The sequence below is a fragment of the Scophthalmus maximus genome, chromosome 17 (genome assembly GCF_022379125.1).
Source record: "Scophthalmus maximus strain ysfricsl-2021 chromosome 17, ASM2237912v1, whole genome shotgun sequence".
Lineage (NCBI taxonomy): Eukaryota > Metazoa > Chordata > Actinopteri > Pleuronectiformes > Scophthalmidae > Scophthalmus > Scophthalmus maximus.
Genome location: NC_061531.1, coordinates 10,114,330 through 10,135,000, shown reverse-complemented (window position 1 = coordinate 10,135,000; position 20,671 = coordinate 10,114,330). Strand labels below are relative to the sequence as shown.

Here is a 20,671-nt window from a genome sequence, read left to right as displayed (position 1 = left end):
CGGCCCGAGCAGCGCCCCGTCCACTCCGCTCTCCACCGAGGCCCCCGAGTTCCTGTCGGTGCCGAAGGAGCGCCCCAGGAAGAAGTCGGCCCCAGAGACCTTGACCCTGCCGGATCCCGGCCGCAGGGATTCCCTCTTCAAACTGCCCAGCTTTTTCTCGTGGAACTCCAGTCCGCAGCCGGAGTGAGAGCGGGGCTTCTTCGCCAGTGGTGAACTAACGCCCCTGTGGATCGGTGGAGGATGCCTGCCCAGCACATCCCACAACACCCCCCTCAGCCGGCTGCAGTGAAGGAGACTTTTCACTGTCCCGGTGTTGCAGCGAAGCCAACAGCTCTAACGCCAGCTGTACCGGCACAGACAGGCCGCCCGATCACCACAGCAAAAAAGAAAAAAAAAAAAAAAAGGTCCTGTGAGGTCCAAAGGTAAAGTGTGTCCCAATGAGAGTGTAACAAAAGCAGCTGGAGGCCACTCATTCGTCTCTTCTCCTCAGAAAACCAGCAGGCAGCACAATAAATCAGAACGTCCGGGGTTCAATTAGTCAGGTGGAGCGTACAGTACATTCCTGAAAAATGTTTTCATCACCTCATTTTCATCCAAGCTTTTGCGTGTGTTGACAAGGTTTGTCGAGATTCAGTCACTGTACACAAACTGTACAGGTACAATGTTGTTTTTTTTCCCACCGATTTACATTTAACCGTCGGAGTTTGCTCTGTTTACTGGAGCATCGTGGTTTGACAGCTATTTTTGTGGTGGGGACCTTTATGGCCACTGTATCAGTTGAGTGTTTTGATTTTCACAGTCAGGTGTGAGGTGATTGTGTATTCTTGTGTAAATATATATTATATAGTACAAACTGAACATTAAATAGCCAGTAAAATGTCCGTGGTTTCATTTCCAGTGGTGCTGCTGCTCTGATATTACTTGTATTTTAAAGACAGGACTGTCTTCAGGTTCTCTTATCTTCTTCAGCTGTTTATTTAATAATTAATAGTGAGTTCCATCAGCCACAATGTCTTTAAGTGACTTATGTAACTGCCTGATTTTGACTGTGGAAGCTTCTTTTTGAATATTTGCGAATCCAAATGTTTTCTTCGTCATCTCTGCCTCACACTTGATGTTGTGTTTGAACCGCGTTTCACAGACTGGTCGTCATGTGGTTTGTACGTTGTTTTGCTTCTTTTATTCATTTTGAGTCATGACATTGATGGGTTTTGTATTCAGTAAATTGAATTGAATTAAATACTGTTGTATCCATAGTTATGTTCGGCGTCTTTGTTACTTCACCCCCGGAAGTTGAGTGAAGTATTGTTTTGGGTCTTTTCTGTGTTTTTCCGCTTGAGTCAATATAGACAATATTAGACTTTGACTTGTGAACGGGTGAACAGATCTTTATGAAACTTGATATGAGTTGATGTAGATATTGTCTGCACACAAATACATTTCGGGTCACCAGGGCCAAAAATACCCAAATATATTATCTTTTATATCTCATGAACCAATGGTCATATTAAGATTGGACTGGTGGCGTTGGAAAGCTTATTGAAAGGCCTCTCGGTGTTGTCACATCCAATTTGACCCATGTGTCGTCTTCTTGCCGAAAAATGAGGTCAAAATTCTCATATTTTCATCAAATTTGAGTCTTGACCTTTCTAACATTTACAGCTGACCTATCAACATCTTGACCATACATATAAAAAACTCGAGCCAATTCTGAATATACTAAATTTGACCTTTAGAGGTAAAAGGTCAAGGTCACAGTACCAACTTTCATTAAAAAAAATTGTAATGACCATAACTTGGGAAATTGTGTACAGAATTTGACAGAATGAATTTTTTCTTAGGTCTTTATTCATTCATTCCCCTGTGGGTTCATAGATTAACCTGTGTCGCAAACTTGATACTGACGTCATAGAAAATTATGACATTTTCGGCCATATGAAACGGATGGGGGTGAAGTCTGCCACCTCTGATTGACTTCCTTATACAATTATTTGAATGGAATTAAACAAAAGAATAATAAAAAATAAAACCATTTCTACAAATGTACAACACTCTGAACATTAAACAAAAATCTGTGCAAGGCTGGGGCTGAAGTCAAAGTCATGTTTAGTCAATAATGTATTGGATATTAATAAAAACACATGCACAGGATTATAATTTAAGAAAAGAAACTAGTACTCACACTGGGCAGCAGCACAAATCCGCAGAACTCAGTTTTTTTTTTAAAAACTTTGAACATTTATTTCAAAAATAATGACCTGAACATCAGTGGGCAGACATGTCGCCACATTTATACACCTCTTATATACAGTCTGTGGTCGGCACAAACACTTTTAAGTAAACTCTTAATTGGCCGTGCGTGAAGCCTACGCTCAAGAGAATACTGTTTTGACTACCACAATACATAAATATTAAATGTCCGTGTTTTTCCTCTTTGCAACCTCAAGCCAAAAGCACATTTTTGCTGAATACACTTCTCCCAATTTAATGAGCGCATGTCAAGAAAAGTCAGCGTCAAAGACAGCAAAGTTACGGCTCCGTCAAGAGCAAGCATCCATAAACCCTAAAACCCTGGGATAAAATATTAAATACACTTTTTTTTTTAAAGAAAAATTCAAAGCTTGTACAACTCAAGGTGCAACGACAGCACAAACACGAGTAAAATGAGGTTGTGCTTTCCTATTCTTGTATGTGAACACAAAACAACTACCAGACGTTTAAGTGCAAAGAACAAGGCAAGACAGGAAGTGTATCTCTGATGTGCGTGATTGTGTCTTCATTACGTTTTTCCCTTTCATTATCTGGCGAGGCCTGTCGCGCGCCGTCTCTGCTTGAGGTCTCGCATGACATCGAGGAAAACTTCATACCAGAAGAAGGTGAAGCCCGTTGACAGCGCAGCCTTCACGAGGCTGGGGGAGAGGCCTTTGAAGAAGCCCCGCACGCCCTCCTCCTTGGCTATTTGAACCATGCAGTCCACCAGGCCTCTGTAACTCCGCACCTGCCCACGAGATACAAGAGATATTAATTAGACACAGATTATGCATACTCACCCCCCCCCAAAAAAAATATGAAACACGTCGTACGAAGAGCTTACCTGTCCAAAGTGAACCCTGGCGGCTTCAAAGCCCCCCACCTGCAGCCTCTTCTTGAACAGGTCAAAGGGATACGTCAGGGTTTTGCTGATGATCCCAGCTCCACTGCCACAGACCAGGCTCCTCAGGTTCCCTTAAAGAGGGGACATTCAAAAAATTTCAGATACTGGTCGTGTGTGTGCGTGATCTAATGTGCAGGATGAAGAAGTTTGAGCTCCACTCACCTCCCGAGCTCCCAGATGTTGGCGGCGGAGCCAGCAGATTTTTAAAGACATTGTAGGAGAAGAACTGCAGACCGGCATAGGGGAACACCGCCGTGAGCGTTGGAATCAGGCCACGGTAAAAAGCGAGTATTCCCTCTGAGCGGCACATTGTGGACACGGCATGTCGCAGGCTCCTGTACACCTGAAGAGACAATCGAAGAGGTCACAAGGTTACAACTGGCCAGTATCGCCTTTTTTCCCCCAGTACATCCAACAGTCAATAACAATAATTAACTGAACTCATTCTACCTGGATGAGATGGGATGGATTGACCAATTTCAAAAGGATTTGTTCTTTTAATTTAATCGTTGTCAATGTTCTGACAGCTTCAGTACTTGTCCTACCTTGGGTTCTCCCTGAGCGGCGAAGCGAGTCCGCAGCGTGTCCAGAGGCTGGCACACCACTGTGGCAGAGCAGGCAGACAAGCCGCCACATAAGAAGTGAACTCCTGCCGTTTGGCTGTCGTACGGCGTTGACTTGTGGGCCACCTCGGTCAGAAACTGAAAACTGGCAAACTGCACACACACGTACACACACGCACACAAATATGTAAATATGTGATTGTGTCATTGGGATCTTTTGTGTGTGTGAGCGTGCAGTCAACTCGGGCTCTACCTGGACCGCCCCGAAGCAGATGGAGAGGAGCTGCGCCGGGATGTGGCCCTTCCAGAAGGCAGAGAGCCCCTCCTCTGAGAGAATGCAGCGAGACGCCTGAAACAGTCCCTGGTACTTCCCCTCCGGCCTCTGTGAAGACACTCGCTCGATCTGCAGCTGGTGGAGGAGAGAAATCATGATAAACAAGCAGGACCGACAGAACACAGCGTTAGAACATTGACGCTGATTAACAGCTAAATAAAAGCAATGCAAACACCACTAAAGGCAGATCTGACGGCCATTACGTTCAGTTTTTTGATAAACTATAAACCCCTTGACTGCTACCCTGAGGAGGTGCACGGCCAAATTCGTTACCTGAAATCGGATTTTGAGGATGTCGAACGGGCTGATGAGGGCGCGGGTGACCATCCCGGCGGCGGACCCGGCCAGAGCTGCCTCCTCGGGGGAGAGGGCTGCACCCTGAGCCCCGGGGTCAAAGCCCACCATGTCTCCTGTTAACACTGCACACAGACAAAATCCAACATTTGTGTTGTAATGTCAGATCGGTTAACCATGATCAGTGCTCGGAAATATTGTACAGATGAGATGACAAAGAAAAAAACAGTGACAGTGCTAAAAATTTGTATTATTTTATTTGTATTTATTTTGATTTCTCTAGTATTATTCATCAGTGGTGGTGGAAGAAATACTCTGGTTCTAAACATAAATACCTTAAATGCCTTTAAAATTGTACTGGATTGAATGTCCCGGCAACAAAATGTGTGTGTGTGTGTGTGTGTGTGTGTGTGTGTGTGTGTTATATTATCATATACAGGTTCAAATACAGCCGATGTTTATTGCTTTATATAATCTTTGGTAGTATAATCAATGACAACACATAACATCTTTTGAAGTGATCATAAAATCCTAACCTGTAAAGTAAACAGCTGTACGTAAAACTGAACGTAAGTTAACTTTTAAATAAATAAATGTAGTTTCTTTCAACCACACTCATGTCACATTGTGCAGGAGTCTGTGCAGAAGTTGGAGGCACATTCATTCTTGCTGGACTTGAACATTGTAGTTGATCCTTCTATTAGTGTCACGACATCAACATCTAGACACAATATATAACTGTTGAAAACTACAATATGATTTAATATTGACAGAAACAAGCGTGAGATGCTCTGAGACAGAAAAGCAGCTGCAGCGTGTGAAGGACGAGCACTGGGACCTTGAGACGTGAACTAACTAACAATGGAGCAGCTGTTTACTTTGCAGCAGTGACTCGGGTGAACGAGCATTTACCTTGTTGTAGAAGTCCGTCATGAATAGAACCACAGCCACCGAGCGGGGCCAGGAAACACCTAATCCAACATATCAGGACGAAAACACAGTCCCATCGCACGCCATGGACGGACCGCGGGATTTACTTCCGGGTCAGCTACTCCCCCTGTCAAAGAAGAAGAAGAAGACGATCTCGGCAAGATGCTTCACTGCATCACCACCAACCAGTGTAGTTGAAGAGTCATATGTAAACACCTCCCTCTGCTGGTCACAGCGTTCCACTACATTTAGGATAATCACGATTTACTGTTCAAAACAAAATTGTGTAATTGGAAAATTGCTTTATTCTGATCAATTAAATTTTTTGTATGTATATAATAAACATATTAGGTGTCAAAATGTTATTCCAAGTCAACAATTAATCACACCTTTGTCCTCGTTGTTTTTGAGGAGGTAGGAAGGATAAAAAAATTGTTAAAATTATTTTTGTATATGTTTTTTGTTCATTATTTTTTGTCTGCGTGCAATGGTACGACATTTTTTGCTCTATTATTATTATTATTATTATGATTATTATTATGTTTTTGTTTTCTGTTTAAACTTTATTTACATATTCGAAATAATCATTGTAATCAAAAAATGATTTCAACCAAAAAACATTGCTCTCACACAGTGAAATACTGTCACCACTCCATATGTAATCAATGGGGGAAGATTTCTTTCGAAAATAAATGTGGTAAATAATATTTATTATGAAAAAACATCAAACAACATTCCAGAAAACCTTTTTTTTTTATCATTATTCTCCAATCAAAAAGAAATACTTTATTAAAAATCATTCAGCACTCTGCCCACAGAAGATAGTTCTAGCTGCCAAGACAGAGTTAACAAAACTGACTTGTTTTATTTTAGTTTTTTGTATTCATTGATCGATTTATTTACTTCCTTGTGATGTAATATAAAATTTCAACAATGATCAAAAACAAAACCAGGCAAAGCCACCCACAAAATATTTTCACAATAAAACTCACACAAACAAAAGGGTGTGTCGTTACGCTCTACAACCACTAAGCGGCACTGTGGACTCACTAAACTTCAAGCACATTCAGAATATCCACGATGAATCCCCGCAGATATAACGGTACACAATCATGATTAACACATTTACGATAGGCATAAGTGAGAATAAGCGTCGTAACTTTGTGTTGGAAAAGGACGCTGCGATCCGGACACACGTAAACCACCTGTCTACTTTACGTGGCTACGTTGTTTTGCGCGGCGGGGATTCATCTCTGCGTGACACGTCAGCTCTGAGAGGCTGCGACGGGGCGACGTCATCCACCGACAGAGAGGAGAGGAGAGCACAGTGGACGTGAAGACTCGGACTTAAACCGGTAAATGTGATGACATTCGATCCTCACGTCGACATGAACTGATTCACTTTGTGTTCTTGACTGTGTCGACGTGTTCTCTTTGTTTTTCGGACGAGCGGCTGTAGCGTAAATGTGGTGTCGCTCCGCAACTTGACGCTAAACTCGTAGTACCGTGCGTCATCTGCGGAACCAACACAATAAACGTGTGGTTGACGATGTCGTGTGTTCAAAGTGTCAAATGACCCCGTTTTACTCTTCGTGAACCCATTAACTAACACAACGTGGAGCCGAGCTCAATGCTACATGTAGCTAGCCTCAGTTAACATGTCATGTGTTTTTCAAACATCACGAATGTGGAGATCAGACTTTGTCCTCGTGCTGTGATGAAGCTGTGGATCCGGGCCATTGAGTGACCTCCTCCTCTTCTTCTTCTTTTTCTTTTTTTAGGTAGTTAGTTAGTTGACCCGGGTTTGCTCGTGTAATCCCTCAGTGAATGAGCTCGTGCGGAGCAGCCAGTCTGATGACAGCACAGTTATTGTTGTTCTCTGCCCTCTTGTGTCTGTGGTGTGTCCTGCTCCCCTGGAGCCTGGCGAAAAATGTGTGGTGTGGTCTCTCTCCCTGGCAGCTCTCCGGTGTGATCCGGGCGCAAAACCCTCCACGATGGAGAACTCCACCGAAGACTACAGGATCCAGTCGTTTGACCTGGACACGCAGGTGTTGCTGAAAACAGCCTTGAAAGGTCGGCGTTGCTGTCACCACTGTCGGCTGCCTGCACGTGCACATGACGAACGTCTCAAGCAAGACATTCTTTTCATAAGTCGATGTCACGCTTTCTTTCAGATCCAAGTGCGGTGAACCTGGAGAAGGTTTCCAGCATCATCGTGGACCACTCTCTGAAGGACCAGGTGTTCAGCAAAGAGGCCGGACGCATCTGCTACACCATCGTGCAGGTCCGTACCAAACGGGGCGTGTGGTCCAGGGCTCGGAGGCCGCGTTGCCCCGGCTAAGACGCTGAGCACAGCTTGAGGCGGAGGGATTTAAGAAACTAGACCGAGACTTAAACATCTGATTGACTCTCTAACCAAATTCTTAATCCTCTTACCTAATCAATGCCCGACCGCTAGTTTACACAAGAGCTACGGGAGGCTCTTAAGCCAGCTTACCTACATCACTGTGTTTACCACACCCCACCTTCTTACCATCTCTCTCTCTCTGTGTCTCTTTTCTCGGTGATGGCGCGCAGGCCGAGGTCAAGCAGAGCAACGGAAACGTGTTCCGGAGGAGCCTGCTGAACCGACTCCAGCAGGAGTTCAAGGGCCGTGAGGAGACCAGGGGCCGCTCGCTGCAGGAGTGGGTGTGCCTGGTCACGTTCATCTGCAACATCTTTGACTACCTCAAAGTAAGAGCTTTACTGTTGTGAGGATATTCCACACCTCATCGCCATGCGATGTCTTTGATTGCATATCGTGTAGCAGATTTTTAAATATTCCTAGAACGCAACCTCTTGACACCGAATGTGCCTCATCTTTAACACCTCGCTTGTGTAGAAAGCTGCTAATGTGTCAGTGGTGGTGAATGGAGCATGGAAGCTTGTTGGCCCCGGTACACTTTCACATCAGAAGGTTTCATCCTTCATACCAGCCTATTGCTTCGCCTGGTCACTTTTTTGTAAGACCATTTAATGGTCACAGCCCACGCTTATTATTATTTTTATTTTTTTTACTTGTGTCTAAAGGCAGATTTTAGGCAAGGACATAATGTTTTTGTGTGTGTTCATGGACATTCAGGTGAACAACATGCCGATGGCGGCCCTGGTCCATCCTGTGTACGACTGTCTGATGAGGCTGGCCCAACCTGATGCTCTAATGAATGAGGAAGAGGTGAGGAGGAGCATGTTGTTATTTCTTTTTTTCTTTTTTTAAAATATACGTTTTATTTGGTAAGAAGATGATAAAGTACCTTGTTTGTTTTTTTCCCTTTCCCTTGTATATCATACATGGGAGCATTATTTATTTTGTATGTTCTGTTGCTTTCTTCACTTAAATAATATGCAATCTTAAAGATAGATTGAATCGGGAACACACCCGGCCATTGTGAGGCAGAGCAGATCAAAATGTTTATTTAGTGTGGTGCATAACGCAATTCAGATAAACATATCGGAACGTTATAATTCTAAGGTCACAACTTTATTTTTAGAAATATCTAATCTAAGGTTGAATATCCACTGTTCAACAGAAGGCAGCAAAAGAACAGACTAAAAATGTGTCTATTCACAAACGCTTGGGGCATAAATCGAGTTGCACCGCGTTTTAATTTTGATTAGTATCAATATTATCCAACACACAAGAGGAAACTCACTCAGGGAAACTTGCAAAGTCAAATGTGTGCAAAAATATTACAATAATGTACAATCCTTGGTTCTCGTGTAATATCTAAGTGTTCAAGGGAGAATACGTTGAAAGAAACTAGAGTTGCTGTGTAGCTGAAGCGTCTCCTCCACCCCCACCCCCCCTGCAGGTCGACTGCCTGGTGCTGCAGCTGCATCGCATCGGAGAGCAGCTGGAGAAGGTGAACGGCCAGCGGATGGACGAGCTGTTCTTCCTGGTGCGGGACGGCTTCCTTCTCCAGGAGGGGCTCACCTCCATGGCCCGCCTGCTGCTGCTGGAGATGCTGGAGTTCAGGGCCGGGGGTTGGCTGCTCAGCAAGACCGCCCACACGTACTACTACAGTGAAATCGCCGACTAGGAACGGTTGCGAGGGTGAGGGGTTCCCGAGCGGCTTCCTTTCAGCGGCTGTCAGGTAACCTCAGAGCACCTTGGATTCCACCTTAATCGACGCTTGATCGTGAAAAACCAGCAGTCTCGTGACCGACGGGGACATCTGCCATGTCAATCGGTGCGGGGTCGGTGAAGACGGCGGCTCGTGAAGTGTAAAGAGACTTTGATTTTATGGATTGTTCCCTGCGTTTGATAATTCTTACTGAGATGTGCCGTGGATGTGGAGCGTGCAATAGTTCGAGGAGCTGAAGATCAGTCAACGAGGTTTAGCCACATTCAGGTTCACTTTGTTCAAAACAAGTTTGTTTAAAAACATTTAACGTGGCTAGAGAAGCTGAAGATATTTTTTATGGTTTTTTAAAATATTTTTTTTATTTTATTTTTCTGGCATTCCGGTTTTCAACTAATTTTTACCTTACGTAGTTGGAAATGACATTCCAGTCAGATTCAAGCTGATTTGGTCTTTTGCTTTACTTTTTATTGTTGTGTGACCAATGTTTTAAATAACTGAAAAGACATTTTAATTATTTAGTCAAATATTTTATAGTGAAGAATTGAATTTGACAAGAGGTTTGAATTGCAGTTCAAAGGGCACCTTCAGCCTAACTTGTCCTGTAGGATTTCTGTTACAGTTTCTCTGCCGCTCGGATGAAACGTGTCTTTATTCAGGGATTTTCTTTAATTCCATTTTTTTTCGTACAACCCAACTTGTAAATAAAAGACCAAGAGAATGGTTCCATTTTACATTTGAACAAGAAAACTGGGGCCTGGGCATTGGATTGATTTCTGGATTAACAGGATTTGTTCGTTGAACAAGTGGTGCCAATGTAACATGCACAGGATCCTCCAATACAGAACCTAAAGCTCATAATTTGTGGTCAAGGTGCTAGAGGAGCAGCTATGTTCCTCCCTTCACATACACACAGACCACGGGTATAAAACTAAAACTAAACTAAAAAAATGACGTTTGAATTCAGCTTCCACCAGCATCTGTGAAGATATGTGGCCAAACTTGAGTATGACGTTGGAGTTTGCTGTTGCGTTGGTTTATTGTTCTCAGTGACCAAAGCTGTGCCTTGGAAATCAGACACACACGCAAGGGACGAATAAAATGTTACACCTCTTTTAAAAGATTATTTTGAAAATCTGCAATACATAAAAACGTAAATGTCAAATTTACTTTCACAGCAGTCAGACTATCAGTCAAACATGATGGATTCCCGGAAAGATTCCTCAATGTTAAAAAAAAAAAATAATAGCCTCAATCAAAAGCTCTTAAAAATATGACAAACATTGCTCATGGAGACTATGGTCACGATTTAGGAAATGTTAACTTTCCCCAAATTTCTTTTCTCTCTAGTACAGAGTTCAACTGAATTATAAATCAAATTTGGTGTTTGTCACCACATTCGGATTTGATTAAAGTAGAAAATGCTGTAGACAATTAAAGTCCCTGTGTGACAGGGCGCAGACCCGACTGCAACATACAGTATGTTTCTATATTTTTATTACAGCGTTGCAGCTCACTTCCATTTTTTTTTTTTTTACGGTTGAGATGTACATGTAATGCAGATTTATTTGTTCTAATAAATCTCTGGAAGTTTTTCCTCAGTTCATTTCAATGTGTTTACTATCAATCAACAATACATCTGGCTTTTTATTTTACATGATGCAATACTTCAACGCAAAATCTGACAGACACATTCAGTCCGTTTGTATATATTTCACTTTTCCAAAAGCACTTTGTACAGTGTGGTCCTTCCACAGAGGAGGATTTTCATGGCCATCGCTATTTACAGTCGCATATCGAGCAACTCAACGTGTCACTGAATATTCCACGACCAGCACGATGCCTGCCCGGTTCCGGCTCCCCGGTCAGTAGGAATTTCTTTCTACCACCAGCGGTAGTGGGCGTAGGCTCTGTTGGCCTCGGCCATCTTGTGCAGCTCGTGTTTCTTCTTGATGACATTGCCCTCCTTGATGTAGGCTGCCAGCAGTTCCTGGGAAAGTTTTTCATACATGTGCATGCGTCTGTGTTTGTTGTCCCTGCACTCTGTGATCATCCATTTCATGGCGAGGAAGCGACGCCGGTTGTCCGAAAGAGGGACGGGAACCTGGGAGGAGGATACATGTAAGTCTTCTTACTGTTTTGAACCACACGATCAAGCAGGGTTTTTTTTGTTTTGTTTTTTCTGAATTGATTAAACACTGACCTGATAGTACTTTGCACCTTTCTGTACGCTGGACACCCCAACTACAGGCTTACAGTTCTCCAGAGCCTGGTGAAAAATGGTGTAGGGGTTACACTCTATCTCCTCCTTCTTCCCCTCTGGAGCTTTGTGGTATTTCTCCAACTGCTTCCTCTTGATGCTCTCCAGCGTCTGGGTTAAAAGAAAAAATTGCAGCAATTGGTGCAGTGTGTTATCAGGCGACAGCAAATCTGCAGCGTTAACATTTGTGACTCATGCCTGAGCGAGCACTTTGAGATTTACAGAAGCACAGAGAAAATATATTCATGCAGAAAATCTGTTCTGCTCAAACAAAATAATTTTTCCAAATCTGAAGATTGTCCGCTCAGGAATGAGACAAGTGTAACGCCTAACACATCTTAGATCTTAACTGTGGGGACCGTGGACATTGTCGAGTGTTTTTTTCTTTTTTTCTTACCTGTGACATGATCTCTTTGGCCAGGACCTTGTTTCCATGTTTCATTGTCATGTTGATGAATTTGCTGAAAGGCAAAGACGGAAATAAAAGGGCGGATCAGCTTTGACCTAAAGAGTTGCAGTGGTTGAGCGTTGCCCCTCCTGCAGCGACCTGCTGACGGCGGTCGTCTCACCTGAGGACTGGGTCGTTGAAGACGGAGCTGGTGATTCCGTTGGTTGCTGCCTTGATGGGTCTGAGGTTCTTGAGCTGCCGCTGCTCCTTCTCCTCGGCAGTCAGCTCGGCCTCCGGTCTGCTGTACGCCTCCTTGCGGACCTCCGGCTCCAGGTAGTAGGGGTTGTACCTGCTCCATCTCACCAGGAACACTCTGCGGACCAAGGACACACCACAGAGTCGGTTTCATCCATTAACCCGTCACCCGGCCTAAATTGATTTATGTAATTCTGTTGATACACTATCGTATCATCAACCAAGTAAAAAAAAAAAAGAAAGGTTGTTAACGTGATGGGAATATGTCGTGTTTTTTTGTACAGTGCATTATTAAATGGCTGCTTAAAAAAAGATCGACACTTGTGACATTATTAGATGGATAGATAATTAGTAATGTAATCTTCTGCAGCTGCGGCGAATAAAACATCTCGTAAATCTCGTGTTTTTATTCTTCAAAACGAGATTCTCACGCCAATAGCATTATCTTTATTAATCAGACATAATATGGGATTATATCTTTATTAAAGTAATTTTTACCAACCTTGGTATCCAGGGTTTCAACAGTCCCGACACGGAGGCAGCCATCTTTACAATGTGAGTGTCACGTAGGACCCCGGCTAAGTACCTCTCTCAGATGCCTGCAACAAAAAATAAATAAATAAATAAATATATATAAAAGAAAAGAAGCTGCGTCTCATTGGGAACATTTTAGAGTCAACACTAATGTGTTGTTTTTTTCCCGTTTTCATGTTTTGTAAACTTTGTAATATTCTGTAAATAATCCCGAGCGTCAATGATGGGAGTCTCGCGCGCACGCTGGTGACGTCAGGCGATGTTTCTAACTGCCATGGCGTACCAGGAAGGGGAGTCGCTCGAATCTTGGCTCAGTGAGTGTTTAATCCCTTTTTTATGAATGAAATAACGTGTGGAATTAGCTGGATTGTGGTGGGCGCGGACGACAGGGCGGCGTGTCGGTGTGTGGAGGGGCTGTCAGCGGCTGCAGGCGGAGGCATGTCGGTGCGTCGCTTGCAAGCGGTAACGAGCAGGATGGGTGGAGAGCTTTAATAAAAAAATTAAAAAAAAACCTGTGTGGGGGACTCGTTAAGCAGTGACATGAAGCGACATGAAGCCTCTTGCAGACCGCTGTCCCCGCAGCACAGCTCCATACTGTGTGCAGGGCGGAAGCAGATTGGCGTGGGCGGTGAATGAGCTGCACTGACCGCACAGTGAACAACACTCCAGTGTTTACAAAGGAGGAAGGGGGGTGACAATTACTGCGTTGTCATTCGGATCACAAGGATCACTGTGGGATTTGATCGGCGGTCACTGTTAAAATACCCACGTACATGTACTTCGGTTCTTTGCTCGTGTATGCCATTTTGTGCTCCTTTATACTTTTAGTTAAAGAATCTGAGACCCCCCCCCCCCCCCCCCCCCCCCCCCCCCCCCCCCCCTTGATGTGACATCAAGGTCATCACAGAGCACAATATGGAACTCTTCAATATGCATAAATTGCATGTCTCTGCTACAGATAAAGCCACCCATCCAACAAACAGACAGGAGGACTGGGAGTACATCATAGGCTTCTGTGATCAGATCAACAAGGAACTGGAGGGGTATGTCTGTGAAATACTCACAGAACTTTTTATTTTAATGTCACGGCCCAGAAAAAAAAAAGTTGTCACCTGGAATCTTTTCTTGCAGTCCTCAGATAGCTGTAACCCTGCTCGTCCACAAAATCCACTCACCACAAGAATGGGAAGCACTTCAGGCTCTGACAGTAAGAAATTCTGCACATAAATGTAAACAAGCTTTTATAATTTTTTACTCACCTACCTAACCATTCACATAAACATTTTGCGCGCAGGTATTGGAGGCATGCATGAAGAACTGCGGAAGACGGTTTCACAATGAAGTCGGAAAATACAGATTTTTGAACGAGCTGATAAAAGTTGTGTCTCCAAAGGTGAGCTATCACTTGGGTTTAGACTTTATGCGAATGAAAATTTAGCTTGATTGTACAATCCTAATATCAAGCCTCTTTTTCCATCACCTCCTGTTTCCAGTACTTGGGTGACAGTGCACCTGAGAAAGTGAAGATGAAGATTGTAGAGATGCTGTACAGCTGGACAATTGCTTTTCCCAAAGAAGCCAAGATCAGCGAAGCCTACCAGACGCTGAGACGACAGGGTGCGTTGAGATGTGGATAGAACGCAGCAATTTCTCTTCCATCATAAGTCAAAACACAGAAAACAGAATTTGTAATAATCCTGTTCGCACCCTCCTCCCCAGGTCTCGTGAGCCGCGATCCAGAGTTGCCGCTGGACCGGACTCTGATTCCCTCTCCTCCGACAAGACCTAAACATCCAGTGTTCGATAACGAGGACATGGGAAAGGTGAGGGACTGCCAAGAAAACAAAATCACAACTGTTTTTTATGTCTTGAGGAAGTCAACCACTGGAATTGAAGGCCATTGTCATTGTCATCGTCATCGTCATCAACATCATCATCGTTCCTTCATCCCCACTCCGATTTCTCACTCACAGAATTGGTAAAATATATATAAAGTATTAACTGACTTAAATTAGTTTGCTTTTTCATAAAAAATCACCAATTTTATTTTCAGTTGGAGGTCACATTCACTTCCTCTTTCTCCTTTTACTAACCTCACTGTATTTCACTGTCTTTATTTGTTTCTGCCAACCCACCTTCCTTCACCATCATCACATTTTCCTTCCACGTCTCATCATTCTCTCTGTTTCTGTCATCCCCTCACTCCCCTGTGTAGTCATGTAGTACATACATCCAGCTCTGTGGTCAGAGTAGCATTACCAAAGGTAGAAATGTAGGTGAAGGAGATGTAGGATGGTATAGGTGATGAGTGACTTTTAAAGCGTGTGTGTATGCGTGTGCGTGTGCATGTGTGTGTGTAGCTGCTTGCTGAGCTTCTCCGCAGTAAAAATCCAGAAGATCTTCTGGAAGCCAACAGATTAATCAAAAACATGGTGAAAGAGGTGAGACATATTTATCACAGTCATCATGTTCAATGTGGATGATTTTGCTCTCTGTTGTGGGGGGGCAATTATCAGGCACATCAACTTATTTGACTTTTGGCTAAGATACCGTATATATTTTCACATGTGGCATCAACATTTACAGTCTTACTGTTACGTACAATGTCTTGTCATTTTTGTCAGGATGAGGCCCGAGTGCACAAGCTTACCAAGCGACTGCACACGCTGGACGAGGTGAACATCAACGTCAAGCTGTTGACCGAGATGCTGTCCCACTACAACAAAGACGGCTCCACTGAATCAGACAAGGAGATCCTTAAGGTGTGTGTCTGCACACAAACACAAAATGAGACTGTTAACTTGGTCTTTGGCTTACAAGGAGAAAACTGGAGCAATTCCCTCAGAGGCAAAAAAAAAAAGGAAGGAACATCATGGATGTAGAAACATTTGAGAGGAAAGTCCCAATGAGACATTATCCCACCCAGTTCACTCCACTTCTAGATCGGAATCCCCTGATCTTCTGCTGCGTTCTTTATATAATATTTTCCGGTGTTCATGACTGAAAACAGCTTTATATGTTTGCAGAGTAATATTTTAGTCAATAAACTAACGACTGAAATTCCAGAACTCCAAGTAAGCTGGTGTTGCAGCTGCATTTAAACTACACAGCTTTGTATTTCTCCTCAGGAACTGTACGAGCGATGTGACAAGCTGAGGCGCGCTGCTTTCAAAATGGCCACCGAGACCGAAGACAATGACACCAGTTTAGGTTTGCCAGTTTAAGATAAGACATGATGTCCCTCTGTTGATTATTATAATGATTAGCGTCTTCATTTGAAGAAGTCCTGTCTTCATTGTGTTAATTCTGCCACTGACTGCTCAGGCGACATCCTGCAGGCCAGCGACGACCTCTCCAGAGTCATCAACTCCTATAAGAAGATAGTCGAGGGGCAGCCGATTAACGGTGACAGTGCAGAGCCTCCATCTACAGCATGTCACAGTGAGAGCGGTGAGAGATATTTCATAATCATGCATATGTTTGTGCATTTTACATTTAAATAAAAAAAAAACATGATTGCTTTACGATCCAGACTTAATCCATCTGCTGCAACCAATCGTCCTCTCTTTGTCGCTCGACAGACACCACAGATACGTTGATCGACCTTGACGGCCTTGACACTCCGAGCCCTCTGCAACCCGCCATCCCTCCCGTCCAGTGCTCACATCCTTTCTCCACCAATCCCATGGTCGCCCCCATACCTGTCCTACCTCCTCCTCCCAAACGCCTGGCCGGCTCCCATGGCAGTCAGAGCAGCAGTCCCAGTCACCCCCCCATGGACAAGGCCTCCACTGCTCTCTCGCTGCTTGACGATGAGCTGCTGTCCCTAGGTACTATACCCTCATTGGGACTTGGGTGGTAAACCCTGACCCGTTCTCTTACACTCACCTTTAAAACATGTGTTTAATCCGGGGCAGCTTCTTGGCGTTGTCCAAATAGTTTTGCCCCGCTGTAAAATGGCTAATTGTCATTATACTCTGGTTTTTGTACGGAGTGAACAAACAAGCTATAACATGTTAATCAGTGTCGTTTAAAGGTGCTGCCAAGCTGATTTTGTGAAATGATGATAAATCATATATCATAGTGCCGCTTGTCTAAAACCATGACAATATGAATGCTTCTTTCAGGACTGAATGATCTCCCTACCTCTCTGAGCGGCCAATCAAAACCCAAGTTGAACGAAGTGTCCAATCAGTGGACTTCCTTGCAGGTACGTCTTGAACAGTGTGTTGGCAACTTTGACCAAACCACCTGGTAACACTACTGCTGGTCATTGTGTAATGACAGAGGTTAAACGCTGCCGTCTCCCCATCTCCTCCACAGGCTCCGGCATCAAGTGTGGATATGTTCGGCAGTGCAGCTCGTTCGGGTGCAGTGGTGCCTCTGGCTGAGCCGAGCGCCGGCATTCAAAGTCTCCAGAACCTGCAGGAGCTGGCCATGATGGGCTTTTCAGATCAAAAGAGGCACAGTTATCCATAGTATTTTTTCTCTTTACTGTTCAATATGATTTTCTCCAAAGTAGTACTTAAAAGTTCTCGTCAAAATTTATCAGTTTGTCCAGCCAGATGACGGCCAGAGGGAGCATCTTTGGAATAACCCCTGCAGCAGCAACTCCCCTTGTAGCAGGGCAGGGTTCCCCCTCCTCGGCCTCTCTCCTCCGGGGGACGATGCCCGGCTCTCCTGCCCTGTCCCATGCTAAGGTCCAGAGCCTGGGCTCGGCCCCAGGCAGCCCACTGTTCCGCTCTCTGTCTCCCTGCCACCCTCACCTCCAGGGCAGCCCGGCCAGAGCCACAGACGTCTCCCTGAGCAATGTGAACGTCCTCCTGGAGGCCATCAGACCGAGTAAGGACGGGGAGGAGAGAGGGAGCAAGGGATGAAATAAAAAAAACAAAAAACTTGCGGTATATGGGTGTAAACTCTTTGGAGGAGCTCATGTCTGCCTGTCCTTGTTTGGCCGGTCTGTCTTTAGGTAAAATGCTGCCTGTGACGGCCTACGATAAGGATGGCGTCCGCGTGCTCATCAACTTTGCGTCCGACTGTCCCCCCGGCAGGCCTGACGTCCTTGTGATGGTGGTGTCAATGCTCAACACGGCGCCGCTGCCTGTTCACAACGTGGTACTGCAAGCTGCTGTACCCAAGGTACAGACATTCGTTCCTCTGTTCAAATGTTGAACTGAATATGCTGAGTTGTCGGTACATAAGCGTCACGTTCTGCCGGGGATCCTTGTTGTATGTGTCTTCTCACGTTGCTGTCACCTGTCTGCTGTCAACTTAGACAAGGATACATTACCATTTTTCTGTTTCTGTCTTGAAACGATATTCACATGCCAGTGCATACACTGAATTATCAGTCAGTCTCTATCATCATCCCTCCTCTCTGTTTTGGCTTGGAAGATATCTTTCTTATAGGACTTTAATAGAAGTGACTGAAGATTAAACCATTAAAAGAAATTATTATCATTGGTCGAAATGCATTAAACTCAGGCTTAGCCGGTATGAGGCTTCATACTTTTCCTTGGCTGCTGTCACTTCTATTCCAAATTTTTGTGGAAACACAAAGGTTAGACTTGAAAATGCAAACCCGTCCTTCATAAACTGACTCCTCCTGTCGTCCTCCACCAGTCAATGAAGGTGAAGCTGCAGCCCCCATCAGGAACAGAACTGGCACCGTTCAACCCCATCCTACCTCCGGCCTCCATTACCCAGATCATGTTGCTGGCTAATCCGGCAAAGGTAGGTGACAAAACCCTTGTTTCTGCACCCCCCACAGTTGTCAGTCTGAAATACTGCAATGCATTTTTTTTACATGCATCAGTCAATCCTCAGTGTCTCAGCTTCAGCTAGTGCAGAATGCTGCTGCTCACATTGTAACCAACACCCTGCGTAGGGCCCATATCGCCCCGATTCTTGCCTCCCTTCATTGGCTGCCGTTTACATTTAGGATTGATTTTTAGATTCTTTTAATGACTTTTAAAGCTCAGGCTGGTCTGGCCACCAGATATAGTAACGGAGCTGCTAAATAACTATATGCTCAAAGTCCCATAACCCTGTATGCTCTTCTAAACAACTCTTAACTATGGGTGATGGCTTTTGCCATCGGGGCCCTGAGGCTCTGGAATTCCTTGCCTGAATTCCAGCACTTTAAACCTGTTTTTAAAGCATTGCTTAAACATATTTTTTATGGAAAAGCCTTTTAATGCCTGATTTTTATCTGGTTTCAACTGAAGTTGTTTGTTTCTATTATTTCTCGTTCATGTTATCTTTTTAATTTGATTTGTCTTGATTTGTTCTGTGCTGTTTTAGCCCTAAGTATGTTGTAAAGCACATTGTAACCTTGTGCTAAAGAAATTTTAAAGAAATAATTTTATAATTATTATTACATTTTAGTTTTAATAGTCCTAGTGGCAGTCGGGCCATGAAAAGTTATGGTAAGATGGTGATGATGCTCACATGTACACATGTCTTCATAGGAGAAAGTGCGTCTGCGCTATAAGCTGGCTCTTACACTCGGAGACCAACTTTGCAACGAGGTTGGAGAGGTCGACCAGTTCCCCCCACCAGAGGCATGGGGTCATCTATAGCAGCATGCCGGCCTGCTACCAATCAGCAGGGACAGAACCGCTTCATGCTCCATGAAGGGATGTGTATTCACATATATCCCAGAGAGGGGAAGGTGGAAGGGGAAATTCAGCCGTGTTGTTACAGTAACAATAACTTTAAGCTTCCCATTCCTCATAGTCGTTTTTTCCCCACAGTGACATGTTAACAACAGGCACTTAACATTTCATTCATAGGGAGCCTGTGCTTTTTTCTGCAGAAAGCTGAGAAAGTGAAGATATACGCAGATGTTAGTGAGATAGCTGGGGTGTTAACAGGTCCAGTGGTTTCAGGATTGATATTTCAATGGATTTTACCGAATGTACTTTAAATAACACAAAGCATTAGAGCTATGCCTCCGACTGAAATGTTGCACTGCGGCATAACGAATCATTTAAAAAGAAATGAATCTTCGCTAACAGAGCCTAGACACAACTGTTGTGCTTTTATTTATTCCTCTTAACACTTGACCAGCCTGCAAAAAGATATATACTTGAATATATCCAGAAATGGGAAATTACTGTGTTGATTCCTGTGGGAAGGTAGTGGACTGATTAGTGTATTTATTGTGTGATTATTCTAAGATTGGAATTTTTGACATGGTTCAGTAAAGAGTGTTTCACAGTTATATGAGCTGATGAAGACCAGTGCAAGGTTAGCGGACCAACATTGTTAAATACTGGGCTGTAAAAGCAAAGTAAGGCGACCAACACCACCATATACAGAATTTCATTTTGAAATAAGTGATATTCCAGTATTAAGTAACGTGATTAGTTTGAAAGTAAATTATAAAAATTATACAGTCAGCATTTCATTTTTTCTTCTTTAGTAGTATCTGTATTTATTTAAAGATGTTTACTCTTCTACCAGTCTCTGTGTTGGTAGTATTTTTAGTCATATTTATTATTTTTCTCTTACTTCAGTGCATCACTGAATTTAAGAAATGTGAACTGAAAAATCTGAATGTGGGAGCTGAAAAGGGAGATCTGACACAATGAGGCAGTGGGATGGAGTAGAACTGTCCCGTTAGTACATTTTCATAAATCAGCCCCCGCCTCCTCTGACAGCCCTCAGCTTATCATATGGGATGTACAGATGTGTGTGTGTAATGTACCAATCGTGTGTCGTATGAAAAGTTAAGTGAACATGTGGACTTTGGGAGAGCGTTAGTTCTGTACATACTGTATGATGTGCCATTTGTTTGCAGCATGACAAAAATAAATATTTCCTCCAATGGATGT

General features: G+C 43.8%; 5 protein-coding genes across 13 annotated transcripts in view; 3 read left to right on the top strand and 2 right to left on the bottom strand.

Annotated features, from left to right (window-relative positions):
- The window catches only part of pitpnc1a (phosphatidylinositol transfer protein cytoplasmic 1a), a 32,815-nt gene extending 31,559 nt beyond the window's left edge, over window positions 1-1,256 (top strand). For all 7 annotated transcript variants that reach the window (XM_035616558.2, XM_035616560.2, XM_047328025.1 and 4 more), the window contains one exon: window positions 1-1,256. This exon is cut by the window's left edge and continues 124 nt beyond it. In XM_035616558.2, the coding sequence (XP_035472451.1) occupies window positions 1-187 (187 nt within the window). In that variant the 3' untranslated portion in view covers window positions 188-1,256.
- A 958-nt stretch (window positions 1,257-2,214) lies between these two features.
- Window positions 2,215-5,414, bottom strand: slc25a19 (solute carrier family 25 member 19). 2 transcript variants are annotated; one of them, XM_035616568.2, is made up of 7 exons: window positions 5,258-5,414; window positions 4,325-4,470; window positions 3,971-4,126; window positions 3,700-3,870; window positions 3,317-3,497; window positions 3,095-3,225; window positions 2,215-2,998 (listed from the first exon to the last, which is right to left on the bottom strand). In XM_035616568.2, the coding sequence occupies exons 2-7, from the start codon at window positions 4,454-4,456 to the stop codon at window positions 2,798-2,800; spliced, it is 972 nt and encodes a 323-aa protein (XP_035472461.1). In that variant the 5' UTR covers window positions 4,457-4,470; window positions 5,258-5,414; the 3' UTR covers window positions 2,215-2,797. The 2 variants fall into 2 exon arrangements, with proteins under 2 accessions (XP_035472461.1, XP_035472462.1); XM_035616569.2 differs by having other exon boundaries at window positions 4,325-4,496; window positions 5,258-5,395.
- A 1,006-nt stretch (window positions 5,415-6,420) lies between these two features.
- mif4gdb (MIF4G domain containing b) lies at window positions 6,421-11,002 on the top strand. 2 transcript variants are annotated; one of them, XM_035616573.2, is made up of 6 exons: window positions 6,421-6,630; window positions 7,235-7,348; window positions 7,450-7,559; window positions 7,853-8,008; window positions 8,397-8,489; window positions 9,127-11,002. In XM_035616573.2, exons 2-6 carry the CDS (start codon window positions 7,270-7,272, stop codon window positions 9,352-9,354), a joined length of 666 nt encoding a protein of 221 aa, XP_035472466.1. In that variant the 5' UTR covers window positions 6,421-6,630; window positions 7,235-7,269; the 3' UTR covers window positions 9,355-11,002. The 2 variants fall into 2 exon arrangements, with proteins under 2 accessions (XP_035472466.1, XP_035472467.1); XM_035616574.2 differs by lacking the exon at window positions 6,421-6,630 and adding an exon at window positions 6,681-7,056.
- Window positions 11,003-11,025: 23 nt separating this feature from the next.
- Window positions 11,026-12,911, bottom strand: mrps7 (mitochondrial ribosomal protein S7). The gene is made up of 5 exons (XM_035616570.2): window positions 12,802-12,911; window positions 12,226-12,417; window positions 12,054-12,117; window positions 11,600-11,767; window positions 11,026-11,500 (listed from the first exon to the last, which is right to left on the bottom strand). The coding sequence occupies exons 1-5, from the start codon at window positions 12,843-12,845 to the stop codon at window positions 11,279-11,281; spliced, it is 690 nt and encodes a 229-aa protein (XP_035472463.1). The 5' UTR covers window positions 12,846-12,911; the 3' UTR covers window positions 11,026-11,278.
- A 110-nt stretch (window positions 12,912-13,021) lies between these two features.
- On the top strand, window positions 13,022-20,668 carry gga3b (golgi associated, gamma adaptin ear containing, ARF binding protein 3b). The gene is made up of 17 exons (XM_035616553.1): window positions 13,022-13,147; window positions 13,792-13,876; window positions 13,965-14,040; window positions 14,128-14,226; window positions 14,327-14,450; window positions 14,553-14,656; window positions 15,194-15,274; window positions 15,458-15,595; window positions 15,962-16,043; window positions 16,158-16,283; window positions 16,415-16,663; window positions 16,961-17,043; window positions 17,157-17,296; window positions 17,386-17,675; window positions 17,803-17,972; window positions 18,456-18,566; window positions 19,304-20,668. Exons 1-17 carry the CDS (start codon window positions 13,093-13,095, stop codon window positions 19,412-19,414), a joined length of 2,124 nt encoding a protein of 707 aa, XP_035472446.1. The 5' UTR covers window positions 13,022-13,092; the 3' UTR covers window positions 19,415-20,668.
- Window positions 20,669-20,671: the final 3 nt, after the last annotated feature.